This window comes from Clinocottus analis, unplaced genomic scaffold (assembly GCF_023055335.1).
Source record: "Clinocottus analis isolate CAN_PGR_092001 unplaced genomic scaffold, fCliAna1.0.p SCAF_9, whole genome shotgun sequence".
In the NCBI taxonomy this organism is placed as follows: domain Eukaryota; kingdom Metazoa; phylum Chordata; class Actinopteri; order Perciformes; family Cottidae; genus Clinocottus; species Clinocottus analis.
Window position 1 is genome coordinate 2,263,692 of NW_027176251.1, and position 11,309 is coordinate 2,275,000.

The 11,309-nt window shown below is 47.1% G+C and overlaps 2 protein-coding genes across 3 annotated transcripts in view; one reads left to right on the forward strand and one right to left on the reverse strand.

The window, feature by feature from the left end:
* Positions 1 to 1,594: 1,594 nt before the first annotated feature.
* Positions 1,595 to 11,309, forward strand: part of LOC137781009 (sodium bicarbonate cotransporter 3-like) — a 12,360-nt gene continuing 2,645 nt past the window's right edge. For both annotated transcript variants that reach the window (XM_068569489.1, XM_068569490.1), the window contains exons 1-17: positions 1,595 to 1,782; positions 2,184 to 2,265; positions 2,409 to 2,540; positions 2,620 to 2,758; positions 3,008 to 3,168; positions 3,339 to 3,527; positions 4,005 to 4,102; positions 4,199 to 4,356; positions 4,519 to 4,606; positions 4,759 to 4,905; positions 4,986 to 5,089; positions 5,219 to 5,393; positions 5,473 to 5,606; positions 9,739 to 9,984; positions 10,115 to 10,220; positions 10,304 to 10,465; positions 11,005 to 11,118. In XM_068569489.1, the coding sequence (XP_068425590.1) occupies positions 1,726 to 1,782; positions 2,184 to 2,265; positions 2,409 to 2,540; positions 2,620 to 2,758; positions 3,008 to 3,168; positions 3,339 to 3,527; positions 4,005 to 4,102; positions 4,199 to 4,356; positions 4,519 to 4,606; positions 4,759 to 4,905; positions 4,986 to 5,089; positions 5,219 to 5,393; positions 5,473 to 5,606; positions 9,739 to 9,984; positions 10,115 to 10,220; positions 10,304 to 10,465; positions 11,005 to 11,118 (2,292 nt within the window). In that variant the 5' untranslated portion in view covers positions 1,595 to 1,725. The remainder of the gene's footprint in view (positions 1,783 to 2,183; positions 2,266 to 2,408; positions 2,541 to 2,619; positions 2,759 to 3,007; positions 3,169 to 3,338; positions 3,528 to 4,004; positions 4,103 to 4,198; positions 4,357 to 4,518; positions 4,607 to 4,758; positions 4,906 to 4,985; positions 5,090 to 5,218; positions 5,394 to 5,472; positions 5,607 to 9,738; positions 9,985 to 10,114; positions 10,221 to 10,303; positions 10,466 to 11,004; positions 11,119 to 11,309) is intronic.
* LOC137781011 (complement C1q tumor necrosis factor-related protein 4-like) lies at positions 6,120 to 9,315 on the reverse strand. Its single transcript, XM_068569492.1, has 8 exons — positions 9,142 to 9,315; positions 8,819 to 8,869; positions 8,620 to 8,748; positions 8,249 to 8,528; positions 7,279 to 7,367; positions 7,136 to 7,186; positions 6,739 to 6,867; positions 6,120 to 6,403 (listed from the first exon to the last, which is right to left on the reverse strand). Exons 1-8 carry the CDS (start codon positions 9,293 to 9,295, stop codon positions 6,120 to 6,122), a joined length of 1,167 nt encoding a protein of 388 aa, XP_068425593.1. The 5' UTR covers positions 9,296 to 9,315.

Below are 11,309 nucleotides of genomic sequence, written 5' to 3' on the forward strand. Positions count from 1 at the left end.
GGAGGAGGAGGAGGAGGAGGAGGAAGATATATATATATATATATATATATATATATATATATATATATATATATATATATATATATATAATAAATGTATATATATAATAAATGTATATATATATATATATATATATATATATATATATATATATATAATACATGTGTATATATATATATATTATTAAATAGATCTGTTCTCTGTTCTTAGTGTTCTACATTCTCTATGTTCTACGTTCTCCATGTTCTACGTGTCATTAAAGCCCATTATGTTACACGTTCTCCTGAGCAGAGTTTAACCCCCCACCTTCTGCAGAAGTGCCTCTGAGCAAAAACTGATCCTGGTACAGCATCGGGGGGTTTTCCTCCCAGAATGCACTGCTTCCTGTTCCCCTCCTTGTATGAATTGTTTTATTGTTCCCTCAGATCCGTTGATCAATAAGAACCATTTGTGGCTTGATTGTTTGTACAGAATTCCATCAGACTGTGATGTTGAACGACTTCCTCCTGCAGAAGGACCCGCCCTTTCAAAATAAAGCTCATACAGAATTCCATCACACTGTGATGTTGAACCACTTTCTCCTGCAGAATGATCTGCGCTTTCAAAATAAAGCTCCTACAGAATTCAACCAGGTCAAACACTCTCTCAAACTTCATTCTGATATCAAGTAAAGCAAACGTTAGATACATTTGCACTAGTACAAAGTAGTAATGGTAGTGATCACAGAGTAAATACATGTCTTCTACAGCAGAGCGGGGGCTTGAACCACCGACCCTCTTCAACAGAGTATCAGACTGACAACCTTCTGGAGGAAGTAGACGTTCTCTCACAGCTCACACACCAGTCTGTACTGGGACACATAGGACCAGAGAAACTAGATGAACCACCATGAGCTGGACATTAATCCTGCAACAGTACTGAGTGAGAAGGTTCCACTAGTCGCAGTAGACTTTCATTACTGTTCTTTTTCAAGGCTGAAAACACATGGAATGAAATACAACTTTGACCTTGAACCTACGTAGGTTGAATTCAGATGTTTGAGATATTGTATCTATCGTGATGAAGGGTTTGGACATCTCCCAGCACGTCTTGGGACCTGTTGGTCTGGACTCCTTGGTCTGGACTTGATGGTCTGGAGCTGTTAGTCTGGACTTGTTGATCTGGACCTCTTAGTCTGGACTTGTTGGTCTGGACTTGTTAGTCTGAACCTATTGGTCTGGACTTGTTGTGACTGTAGACCTGTTGGACTGGACCTGTTGGTCTTCACTTAGAACTTGTTAGTACTGATTTGAGACCACGAGTCCCATCTGGAAAAGATAATATCCATCAAAGTTATCAGAAGTATCAGAGTTTGAAGTGAAGTTTGAGTTGTTGGAGTCTTTCTGGGTGGTTATGTTTCAGTTGAGGTCACTTTGTTGGTTTTCTGCTCGGTTAGTCTCTTTCCTGCCAAGATATGTGGATGAATTGTTCACCAGCAGCTCCGCCTCCTTGATGTTCTTCTTCTTTCCTGCTGTGTTTGCAGACCTCCAGGCTGCTGTTCAGTGAAGCAACGCTGCTATAAATACATCAGTGGTCTGCTGGCAGCACAGCGTCTGAAGCCGGAGGTTCAGTCCGAGCCGCTGGGTTTATCATCTGCACAGATTAAAAACTACAACAAAGCGTCTTCTTGTTTCAGGACGGGTTCTGCCTTCAGGACGTCAACCTGAGGAGGTGGACTGAACAGATATGGAGGACTTCTGGGGAAACATAGCCAGTCAGAGAGTGTCCAGAGCCATGTTGTTGGTATGTATGTACAATGTCTATCTCATAAGTTACTTTTCTGCAGCTATAGTTTAGTAATAAAAAGATAAAGATACATTAGAAGTAATAACTTCATTAGAAATATATTAATAACTTCACATGAGATAGTTTATTGGAAATCACTTCACTAGAGATAGTTATGTTCGAATCATTTCTATAATGCATGTAGACACAACACTGAAAAAAGATTTGGTGCACTTATCAAGACTGTGTTTCGACCTACTTTTTGTTTCCACTAATAAATATTTATTATACATAAACCTCTCCTCCTTCTTCTTGTTTTCTTTTCCTGTTCTTGTTTTTCTTCTACTTGTTGTTGTTTTTTGTTCTTGATGTTGTTGTTGGTCTTCTTCTTGTTCTTGTTTGTGTCTCTGCTGCTGCAGGGGAACGAGGAGGAGGCCGTGCTGGACCAGAGGCAGACCAGCTCCACCCTGCACACTAACTATGTGGAGGAAGAACTGGAGAGTGAGTCCATGCACACACACACACACACACACACACACACACACACACACACACACACACACACACACACACACACGCACAAACAGTATATAAGTAGGATTTGTAACTTTACTGCTGTCTCCTGATTGGTACTTACTTCTCAGGTCACAGAGCCGTGCACGTGGGCGTGCACGTTCCTCTGGTCCGAGGCAGTCGGAGGCGTCGCCGTCACAGAGGACACCGCCATTACCGGAGACGGCACGACCCGGAGGACGGACGGGAGTCGCCCTCGTACGGTCCGTCCAGCTCCATCGATCCATCGCACTGATCGTCACATCGGTACACAGCGGTACTAAAGAGGTTCTGTCCCCGCAGACACGCCGTCTCAGAGAGTCCAGTTCATCCTGGGGACGGAGGACGCAGACGAGGAGCACGCGTCCCACGAGCTGTTCACCCAGCTGGACGAGATCGCCTTAAGGGACGGAGACTTCCAGGAGTGGAAGGAGACGGCCAGGCGAGGACACTTCATGACATTCATACTGAATATAAAGCTGTTGTTTAACTGAACAAAGATGATCTGTCTTCATCACACTGACTGTCTCACACCTGATTCTGATCCAGAAACTAGACACATCCAGTGTACTGGAACTGGAAAAGAAATGAAGCATTGCTGGATGTCTGGAAGTGTCTCTCATACTTCAGACCAGAGATGTGTAATGCCGCTGTGCTCCAGGAGGGGAGTTACACCCCGCTCTCTGTTCAGGTGGCTGAAGTTCGAGGAGGACGTGGAGGATGGAGGCGAGCGTTGGAGTAAACCCTACGTGGCCACACTGTCCCTCCACAGTCTGTTGGAGCTGCGCTCCTGCATCCTGAACGGCACCGTGCTGCTCGACATGAGGGCCGGCACCATGCAAGAGATCGCAGGTCGGATCCACGACCAACACTGAGCTGATGATGCTTAATGAAGAGATGATGTTTGATGAAGAGATGAGTCGTGAAGAGATGACTAGTGTCATGTATCGTTTCATGTACCGTTTCATGTACCCTGTCTTGTACCGTGACATGAACTTCCTTTTGTCCCTCCCCTCGTGCAGACATGGTGATTGACAGCATGCTGGCGTCGGGTCAGCTGGAGCAGAGCGTTGGAGAGAAGGTGAAGGAGGCCATGTTGAGGCGTCATCACCATCTGAGCGAGATGAAGCTGAGCAACAGAATCCCGCTGGTTCGATCTTTCGCTGATATTGGCAAGAAACACTCTGAGCCCCATTTACTGGAACGCAACGGTGAGATCTCTGATTTCTGAGTTTGACGTGCGTTCTGCTGCTCGAGGCCTCTGATTGGTGCACGGCAGAGTGTTTCATAACGCTTGTTCTTAGGAGACTTTGTTTTCTGACAGCTGCAAAAACTAACTTCATAGTTAGTTAATAATAATGTTTCCTTCCTGCCAGTCAGCAGGAAGGAAACAAACATCTGAACAAACCCGCTGAGTCAGCGCCTTAATAACAAGCTAGTGTGTGTGTGTGTGTGTGTGTGTGTGTGTGTGTGTGTGTGTGTGTGAATAGTAAATGGACCTGTATATCTCTTTTCTAGTCTTCCAACCTCTTTATTGTCAGTTACTGTTGACTATACAGAGGCTCCTATTACAATGACACATGGGCAATAGTCATGTTTAATTTGAACTCAATACACCATCAACGTGCTGCTTGAGAAGCACACACAGCTTATGAAGAGCATAACTCACACAGACCTCTGCTCTGCAGGCCTGCTGGCCGCCCATCAGTCCGCTCCGGGAAACCTGGACACCAAGAACAGCAACAAGGGAGGAAGCAGAGAGAACAGCATGGTGGACTTTAGCCGGGTAAAGTATATAGTTGAACCTGTAGAGATATAGTTTAACCCGTAGAGATATAGTTTAACCCGTAGAGATATAGTTTAACCGTGTCGTGTGTTCCAGGTGGATATGAGCTTTATGAAGAAGATCCCTCCAGGTGCGGAGGCCTCCAACATCTTGGTGGGCGAGGTGGACTTCCTGGAGCGGCCAATCATCGCCTTTGTCCGGCTTGCACCCGCCATGCTGCTGAGCGGCCTCACCGAGGTGCCGGTGCCCACCAGGTGAACACTCGTCACGTGACGAAATTAAACAGCGTGTCTGTCTCTTTAAGAGGCGTGTCTGTCTCTTTAAGAGGGCGGAGCTGTCCCGATCCGCCCTCTTTATATATACATACATATATATATATATATATTGAGGGTCTTATGATCTCCTCGGCCCTCCAGGTTTCTCTTCCTGCTGCTCGGCCCGTTTGGAAAAGGTCCACAGTACCATGAAATCGGTCGCTCCATCGCAACGCTGATGACGGACGAGGTGAGGAGAAAATTTTATATTCATCAAAGTATTAGATCTACTCTCATGAACGCCGATGAATCATGAAGCCTGATCGATGGGCTCAAGCGATGTCACTTGAGGCAGCGGGTTCAGGTGAACAGGGAAAACACATCTTCACGTTTCTCCGCTAGATTTTCCACGATGTCGCGTACAAGGCGAAGGACCGAACCGACCTGCTGTCGGGGATCGATGAGTTCCTGGATCAGGTCACCGTGCTGCCGCCGGGCGAGTGGGACCCCAGCATCCGCATCGAGCCGCCCAAGAGCGTCCCGTCTCAGGTGAGACCGCCGCGGTCCGACCTCTGACCTTCGACTTCTGACGTGAAACATGAGCTCTGCTTCTGTCTGTCTCTCTGCAGGAGAAGAGGAAGATGGCGTCAGCCCCTCATGGCTCCTCCCACAGCTGTGACATCACTAAGGAGGCGGAGCATCAGGCAGGACCCGAGCTGCAGAGGACAGGGAGGTCAGTGTTGTTAGATCAGCGGGATAAGCCCCTCCCACAGGGCTATGGAATGGATCAGCTCTCCGTTCGATGGGTCCGGATCTCCGTAGACATGGACTCTACATGACAGAGAGTCCTCTGGTCCTTCAGGATCTTTGGGGGTCTGGTGGACGACGTCCGGAGGAAGGCTCCCTTCCTGTGGAGCGACGTCCGGGATGCCTTCAGCCTGCAGTGCTTGGCGTCCGTCCTCTTCCTCTACTGCGCCTGCATGTCGCCCGTCATCACCTTCGGGGGTCTGCTGGGAGAAGCCACCAATGGAGACATAGTAAGAAGGAGACCTGAACCCTGTAGCGTCCTGTTGAGGGTCCCATCAGTGACCCCGTCTCTCTCTCTCTCTCTGGTAGAGTGCCATAGAGTCTCTGTTGGGGGCGTCTCTCACCGGCGTGGCCTACTCGCTGTTCTCCGGGCAGCCGCTCACCATCCTGGGAAGCACCGGTCCGGTTCTGGTCTTTGAGAAGATCCTCTTCAAGTTCTGCAGGTGAGTCCGGCTCCTGATTTCTGTCTGTGTTTGATCTGCTCATTACCCATAATGCCCTGGGGCTGGTCCCTCTGTCATCTGTCTGTAGAAACACATATATAATGTCTATTTCATATTCATGTGAATGTGTAATTTAACTGATTGCATCGCAAAGTAACACATTATTTTATTAATTGATATTAATATCTTTTAGTTTGGAGCAAACATTCAGTGAACTAATATAATTATAATATTATTGATGTATTCATAATATTTTATGTCTCAACTCTTGAAGAGAAACTGAAGAAGTCATAACACAAAGAAGAGTCTTTTGATCAAAGATTCTTTATTGAGAGAGAGAAGAAGAAAAAAACTACTCTGCTTGTAAGACGGACGTGGCAACCATTGATCCACAGTTGCAATTCAGACGAGCACTGATATTACAGAGATATTGCCCAACTGGTTCGTGGCAGCAGAAGTGGTGATAGTTGTAGTAGTGTAAGTGGTGTTGCTGCAGTAAAAGCTGGGTCTTCCTCACATGGGGAACAGCAGGAAGCCGCTGAAGGTGCTGTGGTGGTTGCTGTTGTCCCAGATCTGTGTGTTCAACCACAGCACCATCTTCAGCGTGTCGCCCGCCTCCAGCAGCAGGGCGGCGCCGTTGGACGCCGTGTCGCTGCCCTCTCCGGACGGCTGCTCGTGGGCGATCAGCTGGACCTCAGCGTTGTTCTTGTAGAGCACGGCGCTCATGGGGAAGTCAGCGGGAGCGTTGGCCGTGAAGCGGATGTAGTAGACCCCACGAACCGGGACGGTGAACTCACCTGGGGGAGGAAGAGGAGGAAGAGGGGAGGAGGATTTTATATCACTATAAACATCACTATGTTTTAACAGAATTTCTGCAAAGTTTGACTTTGATTGTGAAGTTAGATATTTTTACTAATTAATGTTGTGCATATTTCGTGTACCGTAGGTTTAGGTCCGCTGAGGGACAAAATGCCCTAACTTTCTTACAGGAACTTGAACGCCTCTGCTTAAGAAGATGCACCAATACATACCAAGCAGGCATCATTTATTCATAATTGCAATTTATATTTGAACAGTGCTGTTATAGGACCCAGCTGTCCGGCAGCAGAGACACCTGTTAGAGGACACTGACCCGTCTCAGAGCTGTAGGCCTGTCCAATGTTGGTCAGGACGTCTTTGTAGATCAGAGTTCTGCTTCCTGTCGTGGTCTTCAGGAGACCGTTTCCTCCGAGAGAAACCGCAAACGCAACCTTCGGTACGTCTGAAGGGAAACATAACAGATATGAATATACATAAATATACATTAACAGCATTAGTTTGATTGGCATATTCATCAGTATGTTTACAATGCAAAAACTAAAAAGGAGTTTCGTTCATGTCACGATTGCAATAACTTCCACAAGAGGGTGCTCCTCCATCCCAGCTCGAGCCAGAAAAGAGAGCCGCTTGTTTTGAGCCTTGGTGCAGCCCTCTGGCCACCACATTTTATCATTATTATTATTAAACGAGTATTTCAGGGAGTGGTTGACCTCTCATGGCCTTCAGCTGCTTCTCGGTGGTGTCCAGTCTCTCTTTGACTCCTGCAAACACACAGCAATGATGAACTAATCAATAACAAGTCATCAGCTTCTAATAACCGGACGGGAGCAAAGACGTCCACATGGAGACTCACCCAGGTTGTCCGTCTGAAGCTGCTTCAGTGAAGCCTGAACAGTCTTTAGTTCGACTTCAGCATCAAACTCTGTCGGAGGTTCGTCCGTCCTGTAACACAAAGACACAACAAGTCCGTCTTTAGGAGGTCCCTCTTGTAACACAAAGACACAACAAGTCTGTCTTTAGGAGGTCCCTCCTGTAACACAAAGACACAACAAGTCTGTCTTTAGGAGGTCCCTCTTGTAACACAAAGACACAACAAGTCTGTCTTTAGGAGGTCCCTCCTGTAACACAAAGACACAACAAGTCTGTCTTTAGGAGGTCCCTCTTGTAACACAAAGACACAAGTCTGTCTTTAGGAGGTCCCTCCTGTAACACAAAGACACAACAAGTCTGTCTTTAGGAGGTCCCTCTTGTAACACAAAGACACAACAAGTCTGTCTTTAGGAGGTCCCTCTTGTAACACAAAGACACAAGTCTGTCTTTAGGAGGTCCCTCCTGTAACACAAAGACACAACAAGTAAGTCTGTTTATTAAAACTGGCGGTGATAGTCGTAGTAGTGTAAGTGGTAATGGTAGTAGTAGAAGTGGTGATAGTAGTAGTAGTGTTGGTGGCAGTAGAAGTGGAAATAGTTGTAGTAGTGTTGGTGGTAGTAGAAGTGGTGATAGTTGTAGTAGTGTTGGTGGTGTTGGTCATACTAGAAGTGGTGATAGTTGTAGTAGTGTTGGTGGCAGTAGAAGTGGTGATGGTTGTAGTAGTGTTGGTGGTAGTAGAAGTGGTGATAGTTGTAGTAGTGTTGGTGGCAGTAGAAGTGGTGATAGTTGTAGTAGTGTTGGTGGCAGTAGAAGTGGTGATAGTTGTAGTAGTGTTGGTGGCAGTAGAAGTGGTGATAGTTGTAGTAGTGTAAGTGGTGTTGGTCATACTAGAAGTGGTGATAGTTGTAGTAGTGTAAGTGGTGTTGCTGCAGTAAAAGCTGGGTCTTCCTCACATGGGGAACAGCAGGAAGCCGCTGAAGGTGCTGTGGTGGTTGCTGTTGTCCCAGATCTGTGTGTTCAACCACAGCACCATCTTCAGCGTGTCGCCCGCCTCCAGCAGCAGGGCGGCGCCGTTGGACGCCGTGTCGCTGCCCTCTCCGGACGGCTGCTCGTGGGCGATCAGCTGGACCTCAGCATTGTTCTTGTAGAGCACGGCGCTCATGGGGAAGTCAGTTGGAGCGTTGGCCGTGAAGCGGATGTAGTAGACCCCACGAACCGGGACGGTGAACTCACCTGGGGGAGGAAGAGGAAGAGGAGGAAGATGGAGATGAAGAAGGGAACAGAAGCCTTTATTGAGATGGTTTAACTTCCTGATAAGTCTCACCTGTCTCCGCGTTGTAAGCCCCACCCACGTTGGTCAGTACGGTTTTGTAGACCAGTACCTTGTTGCCGGAGGTGGTCTTCAGCAGACCGTTTCCTCCCAGCGATGCAGTAAAGGCCACTTTAGGAGTTCCTGAACAGAAGAGTGGTACATGTACAGGTTCTGTCTCTCCACTCAAGCTTCAGGGTTTTGGTTTCCTCACCTCTGACCCTCGTCAGCTCCCTCTCAGCCACGTCCAGACGATCCATCATCACTGTGAGGAGAAAGAGGAGGAACCTTGAAACACAGCGGCTCAGACTGAACTCTGAACTCTAACAGTCTCTTTATCTTATGAACTAGACCATTTTAACGAAGAGAAATGACGTGAAAAAACAAGAGTCCTCCATAATGACAGCTTTTATTACACACACACACACACACACACACACACACACACACACACACACACACACACACACACACACACATACACACACACACATATATATATTCCTGTCGTGTACATATTGGTAGACGCAGCCTCACCTCTTCTCTCGGCCTTCAGCTCCTCCAGAGCTTCCTGGACCTTCTTCAGTTCGACCCGGCCATCGACCGGCTGAACCCGTCCGAGCCGGGCCAACGGGACCTGGACCAGCAGCAGCAGAACCCAGCAGGACATGACGGGGACCCAGCGAGACATGATTAATGGGACGAGTAGAGGATGGGGGAGGCTGCTTGCTGCTCTTATAGTCGCCGCCGGGTCGATTGCCTCGGTGTTGCAATGCTGCTGTTGCAGCAGACCCCTCAGCAGGGGCCCAGGAGATAAACCAGCTGGTCCTCATTAACCCTTTAAGTCCTGTACACTTTAAGTCCCTTCTGATTCCCTCCAGAACCCATCTCAGTTCATTATATTGTTTGATTATTGATCAGTTTATTAGTTCTGGTCTCAGTGGAATCCAGATCAAAAGGTCAAAGTCACGTTCAATGAAGCTTTCTTTGGGTTCATAGATACTTACGGGTCCTGGTCCTTCAGCCAGTCTTCTGTTTGAATAAACATTTCCACTTTTCTTTAGTAAAGAATGAAGTGCATTTGAGAGGGACTGTATTGCAGTGAATGTCCTCTAAAGCTTTATCTGTCCTCAGTGACTACGGTCTGTCCTACCTGTCCATGCGGACCAGTATCGGACTCTGGACCGCCTTCCTGTGCCTGCTTCTGGTCGCTACCGACGCCAGCTCTCTGGTCTGCTACATAACCCGCTTCACAGAGGAGGCCTTCGCGTCCCTTATCTGCATCATCTTCATCTACGAGTCTCTGGAGAAGCTGGTCCGCCTCGGGGAGCGGTACCCCGTGGACACGAACAACCACCTGGACAACCTCACCTTCTACACGTAAGAACGTCTGAAGGTCTACAGGTCTGAAGGTCTGACGGTCTAAAGATCTGATAGTCTGATGGTCTAAAGGACTAAAGGTCTGCTAGTCTGAGATGTGAATCTCATGAATTGTTTGTTCCTGGTTCAGGTGTCGATGTTCTCCACCTGCCAACGTCTCAGATCAAGTCAAGCAGATGTGGACCATCAGAAACCAGACCTCCGGGAGCATCCAGTGGGACGAGCTGTCGGTGAAGGTCAGAAACAGGAAGTGCTGTTTATCTTCGAGAGGACGGACCGTCATTCGTCCTCTGAACCCGGTGAGTCTCTATGTCTCCAGGACTGCCAGGACCTCCAGGGGGACTTCTTGGGTCTGGCCTGCAGCCACAGAGGTCCCTTCGTCCCCGACGTCCTCTTCTGGTCCATCATCCTCTTCTTTGCCACCTTCTTCCTGTCCTCCTTCCTCAAACGGTTTAAGACCATGAGATACTTCCCCACCAAGGTCATTATGTTTTATCCTTGATATCTAGTGGTTCACTTCCTGAAATTCTTCTGAATAAATCTATCTGAAGGTATTGACTACTTGGAAAGGATGTTCTCAGGGTTATTACGCTCATGGAAAACCTGGAAAGGTCATGAAATTCTAAAATGGTTATTTCCAGGCCTGGAAAAGTCCTGAAAAAATAAAACCCCAAAGGTTTAGTAAAAGTCCTATAAATGTGTTATATTATATTATATATTACGCTGAGTTTTAAATAATGAATATGCTTTTAAAAGAAAGAGGCTCAAAATATGAACAGGCATAAATACAGGCATCTATATAAATGTTTATTCTTTTAATCAAACTAGTGTCTCTAGTTCATTTGTGGTTTAAGGTATACTGTATGCTTTGAATCCTCATTGTTAGTTTAAATACTACATTTTATCACTTTTTACTGTTTACACACAGATTTCACGACATGTTTGCTCATGGACATTTGGTTCAAAGTCATGGAAAAGTCATTAGTCCGAATGGATGTGAACAGTGTTGTGTGTGTGCAGGTCCGATCGTCCATCAGTGACTTTGCTGTCTTTCTGACCATCATGGCCATGGTGTTGGTTGACTACCTGGTGGGTGTTCCTTCCCCCAAACTGGACGTCCCTGACCGCTTCCAGGTGACAGCGTGTTTCTGTTGATAAGCGGACCGGGTTCACGTGTCCATCAGTGAAGGACACTCGCGTGTTGGTCAGAGGTTTCTGCCTATCAGGATGAACTTTACATAACTCCTTCAGGTTCTAGAAGTTACTGTTTCACTTAAAGAAGGAGAATACTCCTTTCCTCCTCTTCCTCAGTCCAGTTTATCAGT